A 27811-nucleotide genomic window follows, 5' to 3' on the forward strand; every position below is an offset into this window, starting at 1 on the left:
TGAAAATGCTTTAACATGTGCTTCTTTCAAAACTACACGTTTGAGAACAACAGTATAGAGTGAATAGAAGAATAATGGAACCGCTGCATTAGCTCAGACCCTTATCAAATCCAAACCCATTCCCACAGCTGGAGTTCTACGGGTCCCTGCGTATCCCCAGTGAAGCCCCCCTGCTCACCGTCAAAACCCCGTGCCACAGACCCGCATCCCTCTTGAAGTCCAGCACGTTGGTGATGGTTTCAGCTGCAATCGGGGAAACAAGAGACTCTGGTTACAGAGGCAGTGCGTGCTCAAATTAGTGCTGCACCAAGCGATTACTGGACTCCTCAGATTGAGCTCTCCACAGAAATCAGGTGAGGATTCACACAAACCCAAGCACCTGTTTCTTCACTTGTTTCATTTGGAGCTCCATCTGAATAATCGAATTATCGGTTTGTGCAGTTCTATTTCAAGCATTCAGGGCAGCTGTATACAATCTATATTTTTACTTAATATTTAATTTCTCACCTGTTTAATAGGATAATTCTTTACCAGGCTTACTGACTAATGTCCTTTTTAAAAAGCTAAATTCTCGAGTGAGGCGGTGGTTTTATAAGTGACCACTAGGGGGTGTGCAACTGTGGCAAATCTGAGTTAGCAAATGGAAAATCTCTTTATAAAAAAACTGTTTCAGAGAGGGCAGAAATTCACAGCCCTGGTATTTTTTTCCCCCCAAATCAAACCTCAGAAATTCATCTTTTCCCCTCTTCCTGAAAAGGGACATCATAGAGTAAGACCAGTAAACAGGATCCAATCCTAAACAGCAACAGAGAACTAGAAACAAAAACAAAAGCCGCCCTGGCAGCTAAGGTGTACTTCATCATATCAGATAGCATGGCTTGTGTACCAAACATTAATTTGTCAAAGTGTACAGTCTCTATGCAGAACAAACTTAAAGTCACGTGACCTCGGCCATGTCAGGTGACAGGTGAATGGCATGGTCTCGTTTGCGAGTGACTCACCCTCTGCATAGCCGCAGGCCTGCGTCAGGGCATGGCAATGTGCCAGCATGGCGGTGTGAGACACGGCGATGCCCATGGTACTGTCCTCCTTGCTGGTCTTGTACTAAATGAGCAAAAACAAAACCACGCTGTTAGGAACATTCACCCCTCTTCCACACCACCTCCAAACCCACAACTACAGCCACCGGCATTCATTGAGAGTCACGTCCCCATCGGAACCTACTGGCAACAACTACACTTCGAATTCCACTGAAAGAGTAGATCTCACACTCATAATGTAAATGAAAAAGCATTTGAAATGTTCAAACCACAACAGTTCTATAAAAACTGATTAGGTACGCTAATATCTGGGTTTTGTCTGTTTTCTAATTCGATTTAATGACTTAATATGTGTCTAAGTGTTCGGTGGCTACCACTAATCAAATCAAGAGCATATCTTTGTATGACACACCCCTGACACATCAAAGAATGCGTGTGAAATACACTCTGAACTTGATTAGAGGCAGCCACCAAACACTTCGAAGCATACATGAGATCACAATGACCTACAACAAAACAGATCACTCAGATACAGTGGAGCTGAACCACTGCCAGTTTTATAGGTCAGTAACAGTTATAAAATCCCTCCTGAATTATTTATTGGTTCTGCAGATACTCTGTGTGTGACAATGTTCGAGTGACATTCAGGCGTCTCTCTCCACTGTACTTTAGTAACAGGCTGTGTTGGTTTTACTGCTGTTCGGAAGGTGTGCTCTGAATAAAGACTTCCTCAGCAAACCCGGCACCTGCCCAGCTGCTGCTGCAGACTCCCCAGCACATCTGCCAGAGCAATGCAGTTCATCATTATCCACAACCCCAAACACTGACCCAGGGGACGTTCACCCCAGTCTTTAATTAACTATTCTTTTGAAAAAATAAAATAAAAATAAACACTTTGTAATTTGGCAAAACCAAACAATTAAGTGATATATCCCAAGGGCTCGCTGGCACTCTTGTCTCTGTTTTGTAATATCAAAGAGCACCATTTTAACTGTTTTTTCACATTCCTCCACTTATTATTTGATGGTGTTTGCAATCCTTCTGAGCTGTTCTGGGTTACAGACATGTTGGAAAACGGACCCCCCGCCTCGCACGCTCAACTGAGCCAAGCAGCCGGGTCCCAGCTCTACCTCTCTGTAGTGATGTTGGTCCCAGCTCTACCTCTCTGTAGTGATGCCGGTCCCAGCTCTACCTCTCTGTAGTGATGTCGGTCCCAGCTCTACCTCTCTGTAGTGATGCCGGTCCCAGCCCTACCTCTCTGTAGTGATGCCGGTCCCAGACCTACCTCTCTGTAGTGATGTCGGTCCCAGCTCTACCTCTCTGTAGTGATGTCGGTCCCAGCTCTACCTCTCTGTAGTGATGTCGGTCCCAGCTCTACCTCTCTGTAGTGATGCCGGTCCCAGCTCTACCTCTCTGTAGTGATGTCGGTCCCAGCTCTACCTCTCTGTAGTGATGCCGGTCCCAGCTCTACCTCTCTGTAGTGATGTCGGTCCCAGCTCTACCTCTCTGTAGTGATGCCGGTCCCAGCTCTACCTCTCTGTAGTGATGCCGGTCCCAGCTCTACCTCTCTGTAGTGATGTCGGTCCCAGCTCTACCTCTCTGTAGTGATGTCGGTCCCAGCTCTACCTCTCTGTAGTGATGCCGGTCCCAGCTCTACCTCTCTGTAGTGATGTCGGTCCCAGCTCTACCTCTCTGTAGTGATGTCAGTCCCAGCTCTACCTCTCTGTAGTGATGCCGGTCCCAGCTCTACCTCTCTGTAGTGATGTCGGTCCCAGCTCTACCTCTCTGTAGTGATGCCGGTCCCAGCTCTACCTCTCTGTAGTGATGTCGGTCCCAGCTCTACCTCTCTGTAGTGATGCCGGTCCCAGCTCTACCTCTCTGTAGTGATGTCGGTCCCAGCTCTACCTCTCTGTAGTGATGCCGGTCCCAGCTCTACCTCTCTGTAGTGATGCCGGTCCCAGCTCTACCTCTCTGTAGTGATGCCGGTCCCAGCTCTACCTCTCTGTAGTGATGCCGGTCCCAGCTCTGCCTCTCTGTAGTGATGCCGGTCCCAGCTCTACCTCTCTGTAGTGATGCCGGTCCCAGCTCTACCTCTCTGTAGTGATGCCGGTCCCAGCTCTACCTCTCTGTAGTGATGCCGGTCCCAGCTCTGCCTCTCTGTAGTGATGTCGGTCCCAGCTCTACCTCTCTGTAGTGATGTCGGTCCCAGCTCTACCTCTCTGTAGTGATGCCGGTCCCAGCTCTACCTCTCTGTAGTGATGCCGGTCCCAGCTCTACCTCTCTGTAGTGATGCTGGTCCCAGCTCTACCTCTCTGTAGTGATGCTGGTCCCAGACCTACCTCTATGTAAGCAATGTCGTTGCTGGCGTCTCGAACTAGGGGGTGCCAGTCTTTCGGGGGCTTCGCTAAGTGCTTGCCGTCTGTCACGAACCACAGCAGACGAGGCCAACCTGGAAACAAACAAGCAGGAGCAGAGTGAGGGACCCCCCTCTCACTGCTCCACTCGCATTCCTAATTCAGGAGTGGAAATGAGACTCCCATAGCTGTATGAACCATTCCTGGTTTTAGTAGGAGTTTAATAAGACACCTCTGAGCTTGTTACCTGTACACTGCCTGTTAGTCTGTGGTTCTCTTACCTCTCTCCAGTCTCCCTTTTACACAGTGATTCTCTCACCTTTGAATGTCACCACCTCCCCGGTCTGTGCTTTGGGCAGGCCCTTCTGGCAGGCGTCAGTGGTGAGAGCCAGGGTGACCCCGCAGCTGCCTAGCAGGAATCCGATCTGCTGGCTCCCTGCGTCCTGCAAGCAAAACACTGCAGGTAACGCTTGCGAAACAGCTCAGGAACGAGTCTGTCGACAGTCTGTACCCTTCCTTTTCACAGAGGAACTTGTGAACGGCATGAAAACGTGTTACCTAACTTATTATTAGGCTTTCTTCTTTTTCAACATTTATTTTTCAGGGGCTCACAACATACTGTAATAAATCACTCACCTTTTAGAGTACGTATTTGACTGGGGGTCTTCATTGGTGCACCATGAAACCTGTTAATTATACAACAGGTTTTGCCACTTTCTGTTTCTGACCAGCCGGACAGAGGACATGCTGTGATTGAGTGGGGCGGAGATATCCAAAATCAACAAATCACCAGGTATGATTAACACCCATTTGATTGGATTTTCCTTAGCTTGGGTACAGTATCTCCACCCCAGCCACACTTTGTTAGTTGCTGGTCAGAAGCAAAGAATGAATTGAAAATTATCATATTGAGTAAAGACCCTGCAACAACTTGTTTCACAATTATCAGGTTTTCAGGTTAACAGGTTTCATGATGTTTCAATAAAGGACAGCTAAAAGGTGTCTGATTTATCATGGTACTGTATTTCATTTACCCCTGTAAAACATGCAGCAGAGCTAGGGCTAGTTTCTAACCCTTCTCAAACTCCTGACTCCTGATCATTTCAATAATGTACTTCATTGAAGGGGGAGTTCTGAAACCCAGGACTGGGTGCAGCAGGGTTAGTGCGAGCTTCAAAACACTCTTTTTTTGGTTTCTTCTGAATTATTTTTCAATCAGATGCACAGCTCAAGCTTGATACATCACGGAAGCATTTCTGCTATGAACCTACAAACATACACAGCCTGACAGTAATTCTGGAAGGTGACTGTATCTGGGCTGAGCTGCAGTGGAGGACAAGGAGAGGTCTGCTTTGATTAATGGTGTGCAGCCAGCCTGCAGCTAGTGTGCATCGACAGCACATTGCAGAGGCTTTTGCTGCGACTTCTCAGAGCGCTCCCTGCTGCAGGGCCGATAGCTGGAGCACGTTCCGCACTGCTCAGCTCTGCTGTAACACAATACTATACACACACTAGCGCAGTACAGCACAGAGCACGGACATTGCGGAATTGTGACAAGGACACTGGAAACAGAGCAAGAGCACAACACTGATGCACACGTGTCAGATCACTTCCTTCCAGTGCAGCAGGTCAGGATCCCACCTCCTATGTGGAGCACAGGTAGTGAACTTACAGAACTTTTGAATTTCGAGATGAAAGGTTTTTTTGGGGAGTCGTATAGAACTCCCTAAGTCTCACTCAAAATGTTTAGGTTGTAAGGGAGGTGAAGTCATACCAGGGCTGTTACTGCCACTTTCAGACAGCTTTTTACAGCTTGGAAAAATTGTGATTGAAATTGTGGACTACTAATAATGTATTCAATTAAAAAAAGGTAATCAATTCAAACTCTCTCTCTGCCCTGCCAAACTGTGTACAAAACAGTGTAGAACATGTTAAGAAATGCGGATTACCTTCCGAGTCAGCGGCACTTCAATGGGAACTGGGACCAGCTCCACCAGCAGACAGCCATAGAACGCAACCATGAACATGACCGGGTCATTATTCGGGAACACGAGCGCAACCTGGAGAGAGAAACACATATAGTACAATCAGGCAGACCGACCCATGGGCTCCACTTGTGTGCTCGCTGTTACTGCTCTTCATATAGAAGCCTGTGCACCCATCTTAAGTATAAGCATCCCTCTGGTTGAACCTTGAGTGCAAATTTACATTACTGTACACCAGAATGGTAGCCAGTGAAAGGAACACTGATAAAAGACACAAAGTCTGGTAATTGGATTTCTAATAGATTTTCACTCTCAGTTCTCTTCAACTCTTTTCTAAAACAGTGGCTCTGAATTCTTTCATCAATACAAATACTGTGCTTCGGTTTGAATATAGCCTAAATAATACACTGCCCCAATATCTGTATTCCAATCAAATGCTTTTCAAATTCATTTTTGTCATGTGTGTGACTTGCTAGCCTTTGAAGAGATTTTGGGAGATAGCTGAATGAGATTTTCTTTGAATTGCACCACTGTTTGAGTTGAAAACCCATCTTAAAAATAAATACAGAACTGCAAGGTGAGCAAATTGATTTTTAAAAGTTTGTCCTAAACAAGCAGCCTGTGAATGATAGCCTAACTGCATCACTGTCTCGCTTGCGCTTGCCCTCTTCTTCCTCCTGTGAGATGGTGTGAATCAGTTGTCAAGTGGAGAATGCAGATTTGCTCTGTTTTCCGATTACAGATTTTGGGCTAATGGCTTCAAATGATACTTCAACAGGCTTTTTATTTTGTCTGTTTCCCTCCCTGTTTATGAAGTGTGCAATCATTTGGATGATTGGAGTTAATGTGGTCTATTCAATTGATCTAAAGTGCGGAGGATCTAACTAGTACTGTCATTCAAATTACTAAATCTTCCCGAGTTTTTTATTTGACATTTTACAGACAGAAATAAAGCGACTAATGTGTACTGTTTGATGTCTGTTTTTGAAACAGTTATTGTAGATTAATCACTGTTTTACCCTTATAAAGGTTTACAGCAGTATTTTTTAATGTATTTTTGCAGTTTTCCCATGATTTTCCCATTATTATTCTAGACATTTACCAGTTTACCAAGTTTATTAATATGTTTTACCATACCTTGTTTTTTTTTTTACCATGCTTTTACTATTCGTTATTACACTTTGCTATGCTGTTATAAGGGTGTGACGGAGAGAATGAATCATGGCTATAAATCTAAAGGGATTAGAGTGCCCCGGACTGGATGGTCTGACAATTCATACCAGGGAAAGGTGGAAGTCGGCCATCTAGAAAGGGGGCGGAGCTACGATACACCAAGATATCGCCCCAGAAGGAAAGTGATGTGGCAACTGCGGATTGGCAGACTAGGATTACAAAAATTAACCACCGTTTGGAACGTGAACTTTGCTGTCTGTCTTCTGTTTCATAACCACATCACCTCTACACCTGCGCACTGCAAACCATTTTGCCACAATGGGTAATAGACCCCAATGTATTTTCTAGGTAGACGATCTCGTCCTGTATCACGATACACACCTCAATACTATATATACTGGGAGAGGTGGCAGAGCGGCCCTGTACGTACCCGGTCTCCTGGCCTCAGCAGGGGCTCGTTCTTGGTGCTCAGCTTGTTCAACAGAGTGTACGCCAGCTTCACACTGCGGCTCCACAGCTTACCTGTGCAGAGACAGAGAGAGAGAGAGAGACAGAGAGAGACACAGAGAGAGCGTGAGATACAGGGACAGAGACATAGAGAGAGAGAGAGAGAGAGAGAGAGAGAGAGAGAGAGAGAGAGAGAGAGAGAGAGAGAGAGAGAGAGAGAGAGAGAGGGGATTACAAGGGATGCTTCTAATGTTGATTATAAAATCAAAAATGCCAATCAAGCGCTGCAGGCATTTTAGCTCATATTATATAAGTCATCTCCGTTCAAACAGAAAAAAATAAAGAAAAAATCCTTCAATTTTTTTTTTTTTTAAATTAATAAAAGATCAAGATTTCTTGTGGAGACATTTCTCAAATTCTCTTGATAAGTTTCTATTAGTGCTGCTGTATTTCTCTAAGCCTCTGTGTTTACAGTGACAGCTCTGTGTTCACTGCAGTTCTACCACACAATGACAGCTCTGCTGTGGTCTGCTCACCATATGTGAGGGTGTAGACTGGTTTCCCGGAGTTGTCCAGCGCGGTGAGACAGGGGGTTTTGGGCTGAGTGGTTCCCCAACGCTGCATGGCAGCCAGGAGGGAGGGGGGCCAGTTCGTCACGACCCCGGGGGGCTCTCCTGCCAGTGGGGACATGGCCGGCCCCTCAGGCTTGGGCTGGTTAGGGTCTGGCTGCTGGACTGCAACACAGACAGACACACAGAACGTGAACCCTTTTTCCAGAAACACACATATCAGGATTACCGTACCATGAAAAATAAATTAGGCCACTTCAACCCAGATACAGTGCTTAGTTACAGAGCCCTACTTAAAGCCCCAGATTTCCAGACATAGTTTCATTGCAATTGGATAACCTGTTCTCTATTTGAACTAAACAGACCTAAATGCAGCAGCAACACCATTTAAATATTAAATTAGGACCAAGTCAGTGACGATGCACTAGAGAGACTTTGTTCGCAAAGCCCCCCTTATATTAACAATTCAAACAACAGCTGGGTTTAGATCCACCAAAGTTCAGATCAATTGAATATACAGCAACAAATATCTGGGGAACATCTTTTGTCAACAGAGCTATCTTAACTGTTGATTACTTGAAGACTGTCTTCTTGTCCCCATCTTCTCCAGCTCAGTCCAGCGACGCTTGACAGGATTCAGAGATGGAGACAGTCTGGACAAATGGACCACAAACCTTTCTGTTTACAGCCCAATCAAAATCAACACAGGGCAATAACATAGACATGGACAGCGGGGCTCAATGCTAAAGGCTCAAGGCTCAATGCTCTGTACTGTACCATACATATTGTTTCAGCAATATGCTGATTGAAATTCAACCTTCTACAACTACCTCAAATCAGATATGCGCATGTGTTTCTGCACCACCTCTAAACTGGTCAAAACCTATTGGGAACAGGGTAAGCTGACCAGGCAAATATATACTCAATGGAGCAGATCTGAAGAGGGAATAATGTTAGTTAGATGGTGTAACAGGGCGAGGAGCCCTGTACAGTGTTTTGTTTATTTATTTTTAGAACAGGGTCTTCCCCTCCGCCCCTGTGCAATTTATTGTTTTGTATTATGGTTTTGTTATTTAAAAATATATGATGGCGAAGCGCCATCGGTATTGTTTTTGTATTTATTTATTTAGTTATTATATTTAAATGACGGCGAAAGCCATGTCTTTTTGGTGTATGATTTATTTGTATATTATCGTTGTGTAAATGACGGTGAGCGCCATGTGTTTGTTGTAGTTTTTTATTTTAAAACGTGTTCAGGCAGAGGCGAGATTGGTGCTCGTCCTCTGCCAGAAAAAATTAAACTCGTGCAGATTGTGGCCGAGGGGTAATAGAATAATTGCCAGCTAGTTAAACCCCTCGGCCACGGTATAAAAAGCCTGCAGCTCTCCATGTTCCAAGTGAGTGTTAGAGAGGAGAGAGCGAGCGAGAGAAAACGAAACTAAAAGAAAAAGAAAATTCAGGATCAGTGAAGGCTACTGCCCAGCCTGATCTGGATCATTTATTACTATTTTGTGTTCGTGATTTTGTTTTGTTTGACTGTTTTATTTTGCTCTGTGAGCACAGTGTTTTTGTTTAAATATTTTATTTATTTTTGTATATAAATAAACGGCGCCCAGCCGCGTCTTTCTTCTGCAACTGCAGTTACCTGTGTGTGTTCTTCCTGCTTCTGCCTTGACGTCACCACCCAACCACCCTGTCACAGATGGTATGATAACTGCCTCCCCTTAATAAAGAAGACCACCCAGCACAACAGGGTGAGGGGCTGGGCGCGAACAGACGACCCTGCACATTGCAATGCAAAAGAGCCGGGTTCAATTGCATTAGTGGTTACAGAGCTTTAAACCTTGTCTCTCTGACAGGGGTCAGAATCCGGAACGGCAGCGTATCACAAAACAAGACACATGAAGCTTTAAATACAGACTCAAAACAGATCGGCTTCCTGAAAGGATGTTTTATCATCAGGCTGCATCTGTTATTTCCTTGACTGCAGTGACCGTACCGAATGATACTGTATGTAAAGCAATTGTATCATTGCTTTAAAATAGCTACATGTGCCGATTACTGCACTGGAAGACAGGAAAAGGAAACAGATGTTTTAAGAGGTGATTTGGTCTTGTTTCCCACACAGCCCTGACGTCAGCCTCATGCATGTGTTTATGTATTTATGTATTTGAGCATTAACGTATTTTTGTAATTTATTTATTTACAAAACCCAGCCACTTCCTGACAACCAGGGTAGTTAAAGTTGGAACCTCAGTCGACACTGATGTAGCCATTAGCTGATAGGTTTGGCCGTTTGATTTTGTAGTTTTACCTCTAAGTGTCTCATACATGACTTTGTAAAGATTTTGTTGAAATGTGCAATCCGTGACAACACATAGGGTGGTGGATCTCTCTTATTTACCATCTCGCTGTTTATTTACAATATAGAAGAAATTACAAAATACCAGTGAAAAGGGTTACATAGTCGGGATAAACAACCACCATAGCTCCTCCCCCACCATTGGTTAAAGAAATGGGCTTGTAACCAAGAGGTCCTCGGTTCAAATCCCACCTCAGCCACTGACTCATTGTGTGACCCTGAGCAAGTCACTCAACCTCCTTGTGCTCCGTCTTTTGGGTGAGATGTAGTTGTAAGTGACTCTGCAGCATAGTTGCATAGTTCACACACCCTAGTCTCTGTAAGTCGCCTTGGATAAAGGCGTCAGCTAAATAAACAAATAATAATATCTTTGGAAAGTTTGAGAAGTTTTTGATGAAAATATAGAAACCAGGTGAGGTAACCAGCTTTTCAGCTGAGGCATGCTCCACAGTTTGTTTGCTTGACTGGGGTGAGGAGGTAGGGTTTCCACTGTGCTTGACTGGGGTGAGGGAGCAGCGTTTGCACTGGCTCCTTGTGGTAATTACAATTGATTTGAAAGCCATGTCAAGTATAAAAGTACCCTAATTTCTTGGTGCTTTACTTACCTACGCTTTGCCATACTTTCACTTGGCTTCATTACACTTTGCTAAGTCCTCTGCATGTAGATCGATTTCTATAGGATTGTGTTGTACAGAGCTCTCTGCATTCACAGTGCTCTGTATTGGGGTGTATTGTAAAGAGCCCTGTGCATGCACACTGATATGTTTTAGGGTGTATTGTACAGAGCCCTGTTCATGAACACTGATCTGTTTTAGGGTGTATTGTACAGAGCCCTGTACATGAACACTGATCTGTTTTAGGGTGTATTGTACAGAGCCCTGTGCATGCACACTGATCTGTATTGGGTTGTATTGTACAGAGCCCTGTGCATGCACACTGATCTGTATTGGGTTGTATTGTACACAGCCCTGTGCATGCACACTGATCTGTATTGGGTTGTATTGTACAGAGCCTTGTGCATGCACACTGATCTGTATTGGGGTGTATTGTACACAGCCCTGTGCATGCACACTGATCTGCATTGGGGTGTATTGTACAGAGCCCTGTGCATGCACACTGATCTGTATTGGGGTGTATTGTACAGAGCCCTGTGAATGCAGTACAGACTGATCTGTATTGGGTTGTATTGTACAGAGCCCTACCGTCCAGCAGCTCCTCGAAGTCGTCCAGGAAGAACTCTCTCAGCGGGGGTCGCTTGGGTCTCTTCAGGGTGTTGAGCAGCTGCTGGATCTTGGAGGAGACCCGGCTATTCACTGGGACACCTGCAAACAAGGAGGAGGAAGAGGAGGAAGAGCACTAATCAGTTCAACTCAACAGCATTTAATTCAATTTCAATTCAGTTCGTTTCAGCTCAATTCATTTCATTTCAACTACATCAAAATCACAGACTGAGAGACACAGTTTAATGCAATGTTTTATTATTATTTACTGTACTGTTATCACAGATGTGATATGAAGTATTGTTGTTTAGTGACAAAACTTGAACAATCTTGTTGTGTCATCGTGGGACTCCAGCTAATCCTCTGTTCCACTGCTTATAATTTCAGCATTGCGCTTCTATAATAAACTTCTTACTTACCGTTACGGCACATTGTGCGTTAGGTGTTTCATTGTAAAATCAAACTGCGTTTGGTGGATATTTCTAGATTACAGACTACGTAGCGATGGCCAGGGCAGATACTGAATTGCTGGGAGCAGCCCTTGTAAAGGAGCCTGTATATACAGTACACACATCTTCACGCACACATGCAGTGGAACGCACTGACTGTTAAAAGGAAGCAAACACTGCACACAGTACTAACATGAAGCACTAGTAATCCACAGAGACGCACTGTACTGGAGCTACAACAACGCTATTGCTTTGTTTCAGGTTTTACATGTGGATGGTCGAGTGCTGATGAATGTGCTGACTTGCATTAAAACACAAGTTTCCAATTCCTGTGTGCAAGGCCAATTACGGCTGAAAAGCCTGTTTAAACTTTAAATGAGTAGTATTTTACTAAACGTTTAACCGGAAATGTCCCATTTAATGAGAGTCAAAACATTTCATCACTAGTATATAGTATCTTCATGCATTGATTAAATATTATATCGGGAAATTAATGTACAATTTGACATGAAGATGACTATAACCACTAAATCCAATCGCCTTTTACATTTAATATGTGTCTGACAGTTTAAACAGTAATGACCGTTTACATGAAAGTTTTAAGCGTTTAATACATTAAACTTTAGAGTCTTAAGGCCAATGAAGCAGCTCAATTGGAACCCATTCTGTTATACTGTTCAATGGAGCAGCTCAATTGGAACTGTTTGTATCAATTTTTTTTTTTTTTAATTTAGTTGTCGCCAATGTTTTTTTACCCCAGTTTTCTCCCCACTTTGGAATGCCCAATTATTATTTTTTATCCAGGTTCACCACTGCAACCCACTGGCGACACGGGAAACGGGGGCTGAAACACGCGTCCTCCGAAACGTGTTCCTGCCAATCCATCATTTTTCACGCTGTGGATACACAGCGAAGCCACCAGACCTACAGAGGAGGACAACACAGATCTGAATGGCTCCACTGCAGCCACAGGGGTCGCTGGTGCACGGTGAACCGTGGATTGCCCTGCCGACCTAAGCCCTCCCTACTCGGGCGGCGCTCGACCAATTGTGTGCCGTCCCTTAGGAACCCCAGGTCACGGTCAGCAATGACATAGCGTGGATTCGAACCTGTGATCTCCAGGCAATAAGGCGCATCCTGCACTCCACGCAGAGAGCCTTTAATGGATGTGTTTGTATCATTGCTTAAAAACCACCCTGTAGATGTCTATGTCTTCAGTGCCGCCTATCGTTTCTCATCACAATTATTACCTTTGCAACCTTTCTGACTTTTTGAGAGATTTTGCACTGTATGATTCAGTGCCTGGAATATTAAGAGCTAGCTGATCAGACAGACAGACAGCAATCCCTCGGCTCATTACACCCGTGCAGCTTCTAAAAGGCCTCTCTGTGAGATCCAGGCACAGCAGCAGGTAATCTGAAGGACACAGTCTGAGTAGCAGGATGAAGGAGCGCTCAATGAAAGCTCTCTCAATTCCATGCAGTCTGCAGGTACACAGCTCGGACAGCCCACAGTGCACCTGAACTGTAACCAGCAATGGTACCAAGTGGTTCACACTTGTGCTATTATATAAAACTAAACCATTTATGATTTAGGTCTACATTTAAATGACTTCCAGTTTCATGTTTGGTATAATATAGATATTATATGGTGTAGTGCACATATCTCATGGCACTCTTAGATGTAGAGGTATTAGCCCTGGTGTTCTGACTAGCACATTCTGTCGAGTACTGAAAAACTACACTCAAAATGATGGCCTCCATAGAAGCCCTAGCATGCAGGCTCCAGGTTTGTAGTTCTAATTGTTCAAAGCAGAAGAGTTGTTCTTATCCCTGATGTCCTGGCAATACAATAGACTGTAGTAATTAATCTCACTGTCACCCAGTTTAAAATGGGTACTGCAGCAGTAAACAGAGAACTTGTATTGACTAGACGCTTCATTGAGCTGGTTGAAGGAGGTCAGAAGCAGAGGCGTGGCAGGGCAGAAGCCCTGCTACTGTAAATAGTGTGTGTGGGGGAATGTAAGGTTGGCAGGAATTATATCTGTCCCTGCCACCAATAACAGGTGTGGCGATTCTCTATTTAGGTAATTGATGGTAATTAGGGAGTGGCCACATGTATAAAAAAGGAGCAAAATCCTTTGTTTGTTGGAAGAGTTGGGGTGAGCGTTTGTGCTGTGATTCTTTGTGCTGTTTTGTAATGTTGTAGTGAAGACTAATGCCCAGCCTACATGTAGGTATTCTCTTGTTTAAACCTTTTATTTTGGCCCTCGTGCCCAGTTTGATTGGTGTATTTTTGTTAATAAGCATGCGCACCAGCACTTAACCTGCAGCTTTCTGTCTGTGGGTCTCTTTCCTGACGGTAACCAGCTTGGGCTGTGACACTATCCTGTCACAAGAGGGTTTTTAGACTGGTGTTGCTTCAATGGTATGTGTGAGAGCTGAACAGTTTGTAAGAATACAAACACAACACTAGCCAGCACACAGTTTGCACCCGTCGGGTCACTATTATTGCGGTGCACATACAGAACGATCAGATACAGTATGCTCTACATGTATATAACATAGCACACAGTGAGCGCTGCAGAGGCATACTGTAGGATGGGTTCATATATACCGTCTTGCAGCAGAGAGGAAGTCCCTTGTATTGGAGGAGGGAAGCCTATGAAAGAAGACCATTGAAAGAATTGGTCATTCCAGGCACTATAAAATACAAGGGTACCACTGATTTATTCCAATTTCATATCTGTTATGAGGCTATAGCAGACACACTGACCTTGGTAGGTGAGCATAGGAATTGCAATAAAAGCTCTATAACTACCACAAAGGAACAGATCCATTAGAAAGATTATTTATAGAGCAGATGCAAGGGAAAAATGACTCTTTCAGGCAAGGTCTTTGAAATGGCATGCCGGAGTGAATTTAACATATTCACTTGCTGCAGGTATAAAATATCAGCTCTCTTAACTAATGTACTCCTCTTCTTGTTTAGATTCACTTCGTATCATTTGCATTGCTCACATTCTGGTGACTTTATATAACTCAGATATTTAAAAACAATCTCTCTGCCCCACATTTGTTCTTTGTGATATTTCTTACTGGTGTATTTTTTTTTACATCCACCAGGGGCAGAGTGTTGCAGGGGGGCAGGTTAATAGTTACAATCTGGTGTACCAGATGCACTTAGAAAGAAGACTTTTGAGAGCTCTATAGAGGCCACAGGGTTGCTTAGCTTAAACTTCTAAAGTGGTTCTAAAAGAACAAGAATACATTCATTAGGGTAACTGTAATATTCCAGAGCTGTGCCAAGCTTCTTTTTAAAATGACCCTCTAACAATAATATCTTTTGATGACGCTTAAGGCTCTTTGCTTGGTGGTTTAATGTGTACAGGTCCATAGAGAACATATTGACTAATGACTTGCAAAGAGGAGCTTTTGTTTTAAAGCTGCTTAACTATCGATGTGGAATCTGATTTTTAGAAATTGGTGCACTAATTGAATGTCATTTAAGCAATCTGGTACCAAAATACCTTAGATCAGTGAGCAGCAAATAAGCAGATAGATTGGTGCTGACTCAATATATGAAGAGAGTCTGTGCCACAGCCCCCAGACCTGTGGAAGGATCCAAGTCTTCACTATTTAAAGCATCTCAATGTCATTTTTTTTTTTTTTTTAAATTAGTTCAATTACAGGCTCAGATGAGCTGCTTTGTTGTTACTGCAGATCATCTCAGGCAATGAAACTGTCAGAATTGAAACCTCTGCAGAAACAGCTGGCTTGCAGAAGGACCAATAGGATATAATGCTGTTTTAAACAATGATGACTTTACACATTTTATAGCTTTTGTGTAACTTTTCATAAATTCATGAGATGACAATATGAACAGAGTTCTTTGTTAAAACAATTTAGTATTAAAACCTATTGATCAGAAAAACGACTGTGTCGGTCACTCACCATCCGCAGTCTCCAGGATGGTGGTGTTATGGAGGCCCCTCGGGACCCCCCGCACCGACGCCAGCTGGGGCCGCTCAGTGTGCACGGCGCGCTGGGACAGGCCGGTGGTCACGTCTGGGGGGGCACAGTGGTTATCTGTGGGAGGAGAAGGAAGAGGTCTGTCAAACAACAACAACAACAACAACAACAACAACAATCTAAGAATTACCCAGAACCCCATGCAAGCTTATACCAAAAGAGGATTCACTGAGTTTATTACATACTTATTATCATTCTTATTATTAAAGTGACCAAGCACCATATCTTACAATAGTATACCATATATACTACCATGTAGATTTTCTTCATTTAGAGCCTGGCACCAGCAAGAACTTTGAGGCAGAAACACATTTCAGTGGTTCTCAAACTTCTTCACTCTGAACTGGCATGTCAACCACAAATAAACACACATTTATGAGCCGGTCATTAGACTGAAGTTGTTTCTTATTAATTTTAGAAATGTAACTGAATTTTTTTTTTCTTTCTTTCAATTATTCCAATAATAATTAGGAGTTAAAAGCTAAAGAAAAAGCTGAAATCCATGTAACTGCTCCTGGCGTAGTAACCAGAACTGTTTTCACCACACCATGACATCACAGTGGCTGGCCTTCAGCAAAAGTCACATATTGTGTCATTGTATTGTTGCTTAAGCAATAACTACACGCAGTATCAAGTAGCTGTGACCAAGTTAGTATATGTGCTGCTTAGGGTCTGACTTCACCTGAATTCGACTCAGCGACAGGGTGCTGTCACTATGCTGTCAATGGGAGCCTTCATGACGTTTATTGATTGAAACCAGTGTGATGTTATTACAGGCTGACTGGATTTGGATTCGCAGTGACAGAGAATAGCAGAGAATGTACTGTACTGACTGAGAAATGCAGTGGTCATGCTGTACTGTACTGGGTGTGCTGTGCTTGGTGCGCTGTGCTGTGCTGGGTACCCTGTGCTGTGGTGTACTGGGCGTGCTGTACTGGGTACCCTGTGCTGGGTGTCCTGTGCTGTGCTGTTCTGTACTGTACTGGGTACCCTGTGCTGTACTGGGTACCCTGTGCTGTGGTGTACTGGGCGTGCTGTACTGGGTACCCTGTGCTGGGTGTCCTGTGCTGTGCTGTTCTGTACTGTACTGGGTACCCTGTGCTGTACTGTTCTGTACTGGGTACCCTGTGCTGTGGTGTACTGGGCGTACTGTACTGGGTACCCTGTGCTGGGTGTCCTGTGCTGTGCTGTTCTGTACTGGGTACCCTGTGCTGTACTGTTCTGTACTGGGTACCCTGTGCTGGGTGTCCTGTGCTGTGCTGTTCTGTACTGGGTACCCTGTGCTGGGTGTCCAGTGCTGTGCTGTTCTGTACTGGGTACCCTGTGCTGTGCTGTTCTTTAATGGGTACCCTGTACTGGGTGTCCTGTGCTGTGGTGTACTGGGCGTGCTGTACTGGGTACCCTGTACTGGGTGTCCTGTGCTGTGGTGTACTGGGCGTGCTGTACTGGGTACCCTGTGCTGGGTGTCCTGTGCTGTGGTGTACTGGGCGTGCTGTACTGGGTACCCTGTGCTGTACTGTTCTGTACTGGGTACCCTGTACTGGGTGTCCTGTGCTGTGGTGTACTGGGTGTGCTGTGGTGTACTGTGTGTGCTGTACTGGGTACCCTGTGCTGGGTGTCCTGTGCTGTGGTGTACTGGGCGTGCTGTACTGGGTACCCTGTACTGGGTGTCCTGTGCTGTGGTGTACTGGGCGTGCTGTACTGGGTACCCTGTGCTGGGTGTCCTGTGCTGTGGTGTACTGGGCGTGCTGTACTGGGTACCCTGTACTGGGTGTCCTGTGCTGTGGTGTACTGGGCGTGCTGTACTGGGTACCCTGTGCTGTGGTGTACTGGGCGTGCTGTACTGGGTACCCTGTACTGGGTGTCCTGTGCTGTGGTGTACTGACCTATCTGGGACTGAGCCATGAGGTCTGCCAGCACGGTGGCGGCAGTAGTAGCAGCGCTGGCCGGGCCGAGGGGCCACCCTCCCGGGTGTGATGAGGTGGAGGAGGCAGAGGAGGAGGTGGAGGAGCCCTGGATCACTCTGTTAAACCAGCGCTCCACGCTGGGGGGGCCGGGCCGGCGCAGGGAGCCCTCGTCCTCCGAGGCCGACGAAGTGTCTGTGTGCCAAAATAACAAACACAGCGAGTGGATGGGAGGCAGGCAGGCGCGAGAACCTCAGCACGGACACCAAGTCTTACTGGCAGGACTTAACTCAGCTAAAGAGCAAGCCACATCAACCTTCATTTATACAAGGATGGAAATAGGACTCCTGTTGCATAGCAGTTTCACCCACTCCAGGTTCTAGTACGAGCTTGATTAGCCACAGTGTACAAGAACAAGCTCAGGTGTATTTTATTAAACTTATAGTGAAACCAGGAATGGACCAAACTGCTAAGCAATGGCAGTCTTAGTTCCATCCCTGTTGTATATATATATATATATATATATATATATATATATATATATATATATATATACATGTTTTTTTTTTTTAACTGTCCCCTAAACTCTATGATGTTTGCAATTCATTTGAAGCTGCTTACTCTTTAAAGATTTGTATAATTGCAGTTTTGTTTTTTGGACTGCTGTCAAAGAAACATAACACGCACACCAGAAGTTTTCTAAATATAACAATTTTGATTCATCAATGCGGACTTTAAATGAGTTAAATTAATTAATTAATTTTATTTAGTTACATTTTTATAGTGCCTTTAGCCAAGGCGCTTTACAAGTTTAAACAAAGCGATACAATCAGGAAAATGGATGAAAAGAATGTAAGTTTATTAGGCTAGGGTGGGGAGACAGAATAGTTGCTTGAATGAAAGCAGAGGGCCAGAGGCTAGGTCAGGGTCAGGAAAGCAGGGTCATAACAGGAGATCGGGGGCCAGAAGTTATGTTATCAATATTTCAGATTCCTGATATCAAGAATATATAGACTTCCTACATATTTCTGAAATCAGAACTAGTGGGTTATTTTTTAAATCAGTGTGCAGGAATAGATAACAGAGTAAACCCGGTTGAGATCAGTCATCTTTAATATCAATAGCAATTTCAATTTGTTTTAAAAAAAGACTATATAAAAAATGTATAATTTTGTAATATTTCAAATATCTGTACATTAATTTATCGATTTCAATAATACAATAATATGCTGTGTGGTCTGGTGGTTAAAGAAAAGGGATTGTAACCAGGAGGTCCCCGGCTCACTCACTGACTCACTGTGTGACCTTGAACAAGTCACTTAACCTCCTTGTGCTCTGTCTTTCAGGTGAGATGTTGTTGTAAGTGACTCTGCAGCTGATGCATAGTTCACACACCCTAGTCTCTATAAGTTGCCTTGGATAAAGGCGTCTGTTAAAATAAACAAATAATAATAAATAATTCCTGATGTAAAGGAAAGTCATATATTTTTGTTTTTTATATTAAAAATAAAAAAGTTCTTGATATCAGCATTTAAATTACCAATATCAGAAACTGGAGAGCTAATTCCCAGTATCGGAAATGCAACTGTCCATTAAATGTCAAAATGGTATGCCATAACTGCAATGTAATGCAGAGTGTAGAGGCTGTGTACAGGGCAATGCTGGGGATGCAGAGTGTAGAGGCTGTGTACAGGGCAATGCTGGGGATTCAGAGTGTAGACGCTGTGTACAAGTCAGTGCTGGGGATGCAGAGTGTAGAGGCTGTGTACAGGGCAATGCTGGGGATGCAGAGTGTAGAGGCTGTGTACAGGGCAATGCTGGGGATGCAGAGTGTAGATGCTGTGTACAGGGCAATGCTGGGGATGCAGAGTGTAGAGGCTGTGTACAGGGCAATGCTGGGGATGCAGAGTGTAGAGGCTGTGTACAGGGTAATGCTGGGGATGCAAAGTGTAGAGAGGCTCTGTACAAGGCAATGCTGGGGATGTAGTGTAGAGAGGTTGTGTACAGGGCAATGTTGTAATGGACCCGAGTGGCACTCATTGCAATACAGTAATCAACTGGGATACAGGACTGACAGCTGCTCACAGTAAGTGTGCAGATCAGAGCGCTTCAGTGAAGAAGAGGTATCAGTGGGGAGAGGTCTTTTGCACCACTGCGATTCATTATGTATGTGTTTGTGTATGCATATATGTATGAATCCTAAGTGTGTGTATGTACGCATTTGTGAACAATTCCATGTATGTATATGCATGCATGCATGTATGCATGTAAAAATACTATTCCTAATTATTGATATGACATTTTTCTTGTCTTTTTGTACGATATCCTAATCTCTACAGTATTTCATGTGGGCACATGGACAATGGGCTGAAAGCCCCTTTTGCTAAAAACACGACAATCATACAGCTTGTGTAACATTGCTTAGTATATTCTGTTCACGCCTGAGAGCTATAGTATCTGTATTACTGTGCTACAGGGACTCAATGGAAATAAGCTGGTAACAACTTGTTAACTCATTCAGAAGTTTCAATCCACATGCTGTTCAATAGGATTTAATTTGCTTCAGTTACTTTCCAGTGCTGGCAGAGTGTTAGAAAGATCTGGTCAGAGCTTCAGCACTGCCACAGGAGTTCCAATGCAGTTCTAATGCAGGTCATGACTACAGCCAGCATGACACAATGTTTGCTTGATTATACCATCCCAGTCTCTCTTGTTTTCAGTGTGTTTTCTGTATGAATAAAACTGAGACTTAAAAAACAAGGTTTAGTGATATTTTGACAATTCAAGTGTTTACGAAGGCTCCCAGGATCATTTCAATTATCCCACACTCTCTAAAAGCTCATTAATGATTAAGTAACTTCAGCCACAAAAAGAAAAAAAAAAAAAAAAACAACACATTGGTCAAATAAAAAAAATAAAAAAATACAGTTTATAGAGGCCATGCTTGGAGAAACCAGGACCAGCGGCTGCATGAACGCTGTGGGGGGGTATCCACTTATTTAGGGTGGGCTCATTTTGGAAAAGACAAATCAATTAGCTCTTACTCTCTACTATTTTACTTCACTGTGATGACAATAAACACATAATTAAATAAATAAATCATATGATAGCGCAATATTATGAACTATCCACACAGCACGAATTACCACAGCTCTTTCCGGAAAAGTTTTTTTTTTTCTTTTTCTTTTAAATTATTATTATTACCGCAATAATAATTTAAGAGAAACAATACTTGAAACGAATACAATCAGTGAGCAGGCCCTCTACAGAGATTGCAATAAACAGATTCTCACACCCACCAAATTACTGTAAAGTAACAAATGTACATATAATGCTACTTTCAACTGACTATTCAATACTGAACATACGAACACCAGAAGCAACTAGACGTTTTATTATTATTATTATTATTATTATTATTGTGCTTTGATTTACTTTAATTTGATTTAATTAATGATTTCTCATAGATTTTTCTTTTTATTATTTAAGCCAGTGGTTTTCAAACACTTTAGGCCCTGTACCCCTTTCCAAAAAATCTAGTCTACCGCGTACCCCCATCTGAGATAGGGTCATAATATACCTATGAAAACAGAAGAACAAATGGTATTTTCTAATAACTAGGCTTAAGTACTTGTTGATGTTAACTGAAAATATATATTTTTTAAAATGCTTACCTACCAATGTGATGGATGTGCCCTTTTTTATCACGTATTTCATTTTAAATGTCATTTAATATAATTATGGACATTTAATATAATTATTACATTTTGAAAATGCTATGTAAAACTATTTCAAAATCCAGACCAATAAGTATGCCAAAACGAGTCCAGAAACAGGTTATGCTTTTGAAAAACAAAACCTAGGGTTCTAATTTAAAACAAAATCAGAAAGCAATTCTCAACAAAAGTCTCGCATTTCTTCCAAGAAATGCTGAAGCGTAAAGAGAAAACAGACGGGGCATTTTGCATAAAAACAATTTAAAATGTACAAATACAGACATTTAAAAAAAAATAGCATGCGGAACTGTATAACACATTGAATGTGTGTTTTTTTTTTATTTATTTAACGCGAATGTTATCATTTAGCACTTTGAGCTGGACATTTCAAATGCTATGTGTGTCTTGTGCAGTATCGAATCCAGCCAGAATAAGCACATTGTTTTGAAGTGAATATTTCTAAAAGCTAATTTGATGAAAGTAGAAAGGTGACATTTATATCATGCAGTCAAAAATGACTTTTAGCAAAATGCTTCCATGTTAGTGTTTAGTGCAGTGGTCTGTTCATGTGAATCTGCTGCCAGACAGCTTGTTGATGGGCACTCGCTGTATGATATAAGAACATAAGAACATAAGAACATAAGAAAGTTTACAAACGAGAGGAGGCCATTCAGCCCATCTTGCTCGTTTGGTTGTTAGTAGCTTATTGATCCCAGAATCTCATCAAGCAGCTTCTTGAAGGATCCCAGGGTGTCAGCTTCAACAACACGCTCAATAGATCTGGACGGAATCCAATTCTAGACACTTCCCAATCCCAGGAGTTAGAGATTTATTTATTTATTTATGTTTATTTTTAATAATACCGTGCTTTTGCTTTTATTAGCCTAATAGTTAGCGGCATGCATGCCTAGGCTAATGCAATCACTCGACAAAGGAGTTCTTCAACGAATTAGTCAGTGAAAAAACACATAAATTGTTGCAAGATATAACACAGTCGTGTACGCTCTAGCTCTAGCGCAGTGATTTCACTATCTAACATGTAAACTCCAGAAAGTAAACGTACCTAGTAAACACTACACATTTTTAAAAGAAGCAACATCATACAATGATTTTTTTTTAGCCTACAGACTGCAGAACCACCGCCCTGCTATTTAAATATGTAATTTAGCCATGTGCGCTCAAAGCTCACTCGCTAGTGTCAGCGGCCGGTTGGGTGTTTTAACCTCGCCTAACAGAAAGAGAACGTAGGCTACACCAGTACGGTTGTGGTTTTATTTGAAAGGAGATTTAACATTGTTAATTCGTTTGCTAAATCGCAACGTACTACAATGTGGTAAAAAAAAAAAAAAAAATCCGTTGTCCGCCATTAAAGGAATTTTCTCGCGTACTCTGAGGAGCGCTCGAGTACCCCCAGGGGTACGCGTACCCCAGTTTGAAAACCGCTGATTTAAGCGATAGTACCCGTCGATGATGGCTCTACGTGTGATAGTTGACCGTGACTGGAGTTATTGTCCCGAGCCGAAAGCGAGTTCGCTAACGAAAGTCAAGTTCAACTATCTTTATCACACGGTAGAGCCATCATATTATTTTACCATTATTTTCTTTTTAAAAAAAAAATAAAAACCTTACAATCTTAGGTACCTTTCCGCTGAGTAAAGACGTTCAAAGAAAATAGTCCCCAGCATTTTTTAAAATAAAAAACAAGGATGACAAACATATACAGAGAAAAACAATGCATTTTAAATTAGTAAATCGATTTAAATGTTTTATTAACTTGTTAGGGTTTAAAACCCCTATTTATAATCTGGACATTGAGCAATTACTGGACAGTTTGTGTACGATGGAGCCTGAACTACCAATACAATCTCTCATTAAATACCACTCTAAAATGCCTCCTAACTCACCATGTTTCTACGTTCAGCCAAAACCTTTCTCTCCTGAATCTACATATGAATGGAGCAATATAACTGAACTGTCCGCGTCTCGATTTGTTGTTGTTGAAAGATGCTGTGTCTGTGATTGGCTCTCGGAAGTTGCAGGTACAGGATTGGTTGCTTTATTTGATGCAAAGTATTGATTGACTGGTTTTGGTGGATAATAAAATTAATTTGGACCTATTGTGTCTTTGTTTAGTATTTACTGTCCAATAGTGAACTACGCTTAAAAATACAGCAAGTCAATAAGAAAAAGCCGGCACTTGCGCGGATTGATTTTAAATTTGATTCACAGTTGGTGCTGAGACATTCCATCGGGCATCTACCACTAGAACTGGAAGCTGACGGTACTGAATCAATTTAAAATCTGAAACTGGGGGGGGGGCACTGGACCTAAACTGGACGGGCCAGGCACACTAAGGCCCGCCCATAACGCCGGCCTGGGAGAAACTGAAAGTCGTTTTAAATTTAGAAATCATCTCTGTAGTTTAGGTGTCTGATGTGAATGGACACCTTGTGCTAATTCAACTAAGTGAATAATCTGCTAAGCCATACTGTTGTATTGGGTAAATTATATAAGGAGCTCTGAGACTGTGGCTGTTTTGAAACCTTACCCCCTCCACGTATCTGCTTTTACAGAATTTAGTAAAAACAAATACTGGTCAATCGCTTTGGGACGGCCCTGGTTGTGAAAGGCATTACATAAGTCAAATGTTATTGAGGGCAGTAGTGTTAGGAAATATGATCACATCACCCTGGTTCTGACCTTGTTACACTGGCTTCCGGTATGATTTAGAGCTGAATTTCAGATCCTACTACTTACCTATTAGGCACTGCATGTTTTTGCTCTGTTTTTTCTCACTGAATTATCATCTCCATACATCCCTGGCTGTACATTGCGCTCACAGGATGCCAGTTTGCTGTGACTTCCACTGTTCACAATGCATACCAGGTGTGAAAGGACATTCTCTTACCACGCCCCAAGCCTTAGGAATTCCTCACCACCTTTGGTCAAACAAGCAGCCCCTGTTTTTAAATCTCTTTGAAAAGGCATTCCTGATACAGTGCCTTAAGATTGTGAATACAATTTAAAACACTAAAAATGTTTTTTATTCATTTTAAACCATTAGTTTTGAATCATATTTGCTAAAATGTGTTCAGTGCTTTGAGAGAACCTGGTCTTGAAAGGCTCTATATAAAGTACAATGTTGTCATTCCCGGGGTGCATTAGTAACAACCAAGAAGAGTACTGTACACTGCAGCAAGGAGCCTTGCAGCCTGTCAGAGGAGCGCTTGTTTATCACCTAATCAACCCCAGCTCTCACACACTGTCAGTCTCTGTCAGTCTGCCTGTGCCTCCCGCAGCTATGGAATGTCAAGTTCTCCAGCTATTTCCTGACCCCTCGCAGTGGTGGGTTTGGAGGCAGCGGCTCTGCTGCAGAGCATGCACATCAGACAGACAGACAGACATCCATCCTGCATATGCTGTGCACTCTGAAATGACCCTCAATAGCAGTGTGATACAGTCTCAATCACACTTATTCTTCAAATCAATATAATCAGTGGAAGGATAATTTACTAATTGGTTCCTTTACCTTTAAGTAAGTTACACAGTTCTTTAGTGCCACCTACTTGGTTGTACTCTGTGGAGTGTTTCTCAGTTGTGAGGAAGGAAGGTGGACAGCTATGTAGACGTGCCTTGGATGTATCCAGAGTGACGTGGGTTAACTAGCGGGTTGAACAGAAGTACCCGACTCTGTCACATGTATGTTATACAATGGAACTGTGGAATTAGGCTATGTATGGTCTGAAGCATTTCACTACTGAAATAAATGTGCTCTGTGCTTGTACCCGCATTCCGTGTCTGGAATCTCTATACTGCCTGGATTAACATTAAAAGCAGCCTATTCAGCGATACAGCAGACGAGATGCACTGTTAGACACTAGGTAGGAATCTCACACACATTCACACTGAGGTATAGTGACAGAGCTCCATGTCGGACCTGTCACCTGTGTGGTAAAATGAAGAAGAGATTTCCTACTCAGTCATTCTGCACCGGTAGGAATCTGGGGTGCCACTGCTGAATTGGGGAGAGGGCTTGCTTATTGAAATACAATCTTCTGCCTGTTTTGGCATTATTAGTTATTCAGGGGTCCCAAGATATTTTCCTGGATTTGTAAAGCCTTGGTTAGCACTTCTTTAAAGTTAAAAACAGTGAGTAAACCTTACATGTAGTATGAAAGGGTTACTAATGTCATAATACAAATACTACTACTAATACCAGGATGCATTACTTCTGTGTCTGCTTGTACTGTTACAGTGCATTTAATCTAAACATTCACGAAGAGGCAGGAAACAGCCATATAATAATAATAATAATAATAATAATAATAATAATAATAATAATAATAATAATAATAATAATAAACTTTATTTTATATAGCGCCTTTAAAATCAACATCTCAAAGCGCTTTACAAACCAAAAAAAAAAGAAAAGAAAAACAGTCATAAAAATGCCTTTCTATAAAAGTAGGTCTTTAAGCTAGATTTAAAAGCATTAAGAGTGGCAGAATCCCTGATCTCTTTAGGAATGGTGTTCTAAAGTTTTGGGGCATAACAACAAAAAGCCCTGTCGCCCACAAAAAACGTAGGTGAACAGAGGGAACACATAACAATCCAAGATCAGCTGAGCGAAGAGTGTGTGAAGGGGTGTAGACTGATAAGAGATCAGATAAATACTGTGGAGCCAAACCATGTAAAGCCTTAAAAGTAAGAAGTAAAATTTTAAAATCAACACAAAACCTGACAGGCAACCAGTGCAGGGACTCTAGAACAGGAGCGATATGATCCCTTGCATGTGACCTTGTCAGGATACGAGCTGCTGAGTTGTGAACATTTTGTAATTTGGACAGTGTGCTTTTGGAGACGCCTGCAAGCAGAGTGTTACAATAATCAATCCTCGGAAAAACAAATGCATGAACTGGCTTTTCAGCTACAGAAGCACAAAGCATAGGTCGCACCCTAGTGATGTTTCTAAGGTGGAAAAATGATGCCTTAACAGTATTGTGCACATGAGTTTCAAAAGTTAATATGGTGCAACATCTGCTGAAGAACATGGAGTCTGGTGGCAGAGTTAACAAATTCCAGATTCCAGGTGAGCTTGATAACACTCCCATTGCAGAGCACTAGGAGCCAGTCTAGGTTTTACATTCATTCTGTTAGCTCAATAAAACTCCCATTGCAGAGCAGTATGAGCCAGTACAGGTTTTACAGTACATCCGTCTGTGAGTTTATGAAGAAGAAGAAGAAGAAGAAGAAGAAGAAGAAGAAGAAGAAGAAGAAGAAGAAGAAGAAGAAGACTCTCATTGCAGATCAGGTTTACATTTATTCTGTGAGCTTTCTCATTGGCTTAGCAGGCACTATACCTTTCTGATTCCCAAAAGAGCTCTCAGAATCATGTCTGACCTCTACATACATCTGGTACACCACAGTGTAACCAATAACCTGTCCCCTGAAACACCAGTAAGAAATACCACGTAGAACAAATGTGCTATTTTTTACATCCAATAAGGGCAGCGTATTGTAGGGGGACAGGTTAATGGTTACACTCTGGTGTACCACCTGAACTTAGAAGACAGGTTTTAGAGCCTGTTTGAAGCCACTGGGGTGAGTTCTATTTATGAGTTTTAAAAATGTCACCAAGATGTTCTGACGAAAAACAGAAAATGATCTACAAATCTAAAGAATGCATTAGTTAAGTAGTTAAGATAACCAAGATGCTCCCTGTGCATCATATAGCCACATTGAAAAGCACAGACAGCTTTGCAGTTCCACTGCTGTTTAGAGTTCTTGAACATCACTGGATTGTTCTGATTTATACTTGTAGCGTCAGATTGGATCATAATACCATTCTGTTTATGAAATTAACAGAACTGGAATATACATAGGGCTTCTATTTTTCAGGTTTTATTAATTGTATTTTTCGGTGCTTATTTTGAGCTATTTTCGAGTTTTATGTAAATAGTTTTTTTTCGGGGCTTTCATTTTTTATATACTCTATGAAATTAGTGTTTTCGTTTAATTTTCAAAATGCTTGAGCGTTTTTTTTTCTGTCAAAATATGTATAGTAGTAACTCGACAGTACTTGCACACTTAAATTGTACCTTCTTTCCTTTGCTGTCTTCCACAACGAAATCCCTATGGTCACGGGCACATTCTTCTGGGGGTTTTGTGTGTAGGCATTTTTGTACATTTCGCCACAATTCTATTTTAAGACCTCCGTATTTTAACTGTAATACAGTTTGCCATTCCGCTAACAAACCTCCATTCCCGATTGTAATCTCGTTTTAAATCTCGCAAGAGGAGTTTCTCCAATAGAAACGTAGGAATGTGCTGTCACTCAGTAGTTGGGGCGGGTTTAAAGTATTCAGAACGAATCGATAGCAGCACTGGGAAATGTATTTATTATTATTTTTGTAGTAGGTTTTATTTTTTAATGGTTAAAGGGTAAAGTCGATGTGAATTGATTAACTATTTCCACAGTTTTTCTGGTGTTTATTGGCTATCCACCATTTTTTTTTTGTATCGGGGGTGTTTTATCGGTTAAAACCGAAAATCAGAAGCCCT

At 42.4% G+C, this 27811-nt stretch overlaps 1 protein-coding gene across 6 annotated transcripts in view; it reads right to left on the reverse strand.

Annotated features, from left to right (window-relative positions):
• LOC117426838 (disco-interacting protein 2 homolog A-like) overlaps nucleotides 1-27811 on the reverse strand; it is a 167836-nt gene that overhangs the window by 51136 nt on the left and 88889 nt on the right. For 3 of the 6 annotated variants that reach the window (XR_009330534.1, XM_059033436.1, XM_059033434.1), the window contains exons 5-15: nucleotides 17517-17729; nucleotides 15553-15687; nucleotides 14216-14260; nucleotides 11133-11252; nucleotides 7536-7733; nucleotides 6983-7074; nucleotides 5344-5454; nucleotides 3714-3837; nucleotides 3380-3489; nucleotides 1002-1104; nucleotides 179-243 (exon numbers count right to left, since the gene is read on the reverse strand). Coding sequence is in view for 5 of the 6 variants with exons in the window: in XM_059033436.1 (XP_058889419.1) it covers nucleotides 179-243; nucleotides 1002-1104; nucleotides 3380-3489; nucleotides 3714-3837; nucleotides 5344-5454; nucleotides 6983-7074; nucleotides 7536-7733; nucleotides 11133-11252; nucleotides 14216-14260; nucleotides 15553-15687; nucleotides 17517-17729 (1316 nt within the window). In the remaining variant the exon portion in view is untranslated. The remainder of the gene's footprint in view (nucleotides 1-178; nucleotides 244-1001; nucleotides 1105-3379; nucleotides 3490-3713; nucleotides 3838-5343; nucleotides 5455-6982; nucleotides 7075-7535; nucleotides 7734-11132; nucleotides 11253-14215; nucleotides 14261-15552; nucleotides 15688-17516; nucleotides 17730-27811) is intronic. The other 3 variants (XM_059033438.1, XM_059033437.1, XM_059033439.1) reach the window with 2 other exon arrangements.

The sequence above is a fragment of the Acipenser ruthenus genome, chromosome 11 (assembly GCF_902713425.1).
Source record: "Acipenser ruthenus chromosome 11, fAciRut3.2 maternal haplotype, whole genome shotgun sequence".
NCBI classification, from domain to species: domain Eukaryota; kingdom Metazoa; phylum Chordata; class Actinopteri; order Acipenseriformes; family Acipenseridae; genus Acipenser; species Acipenser ruthenus.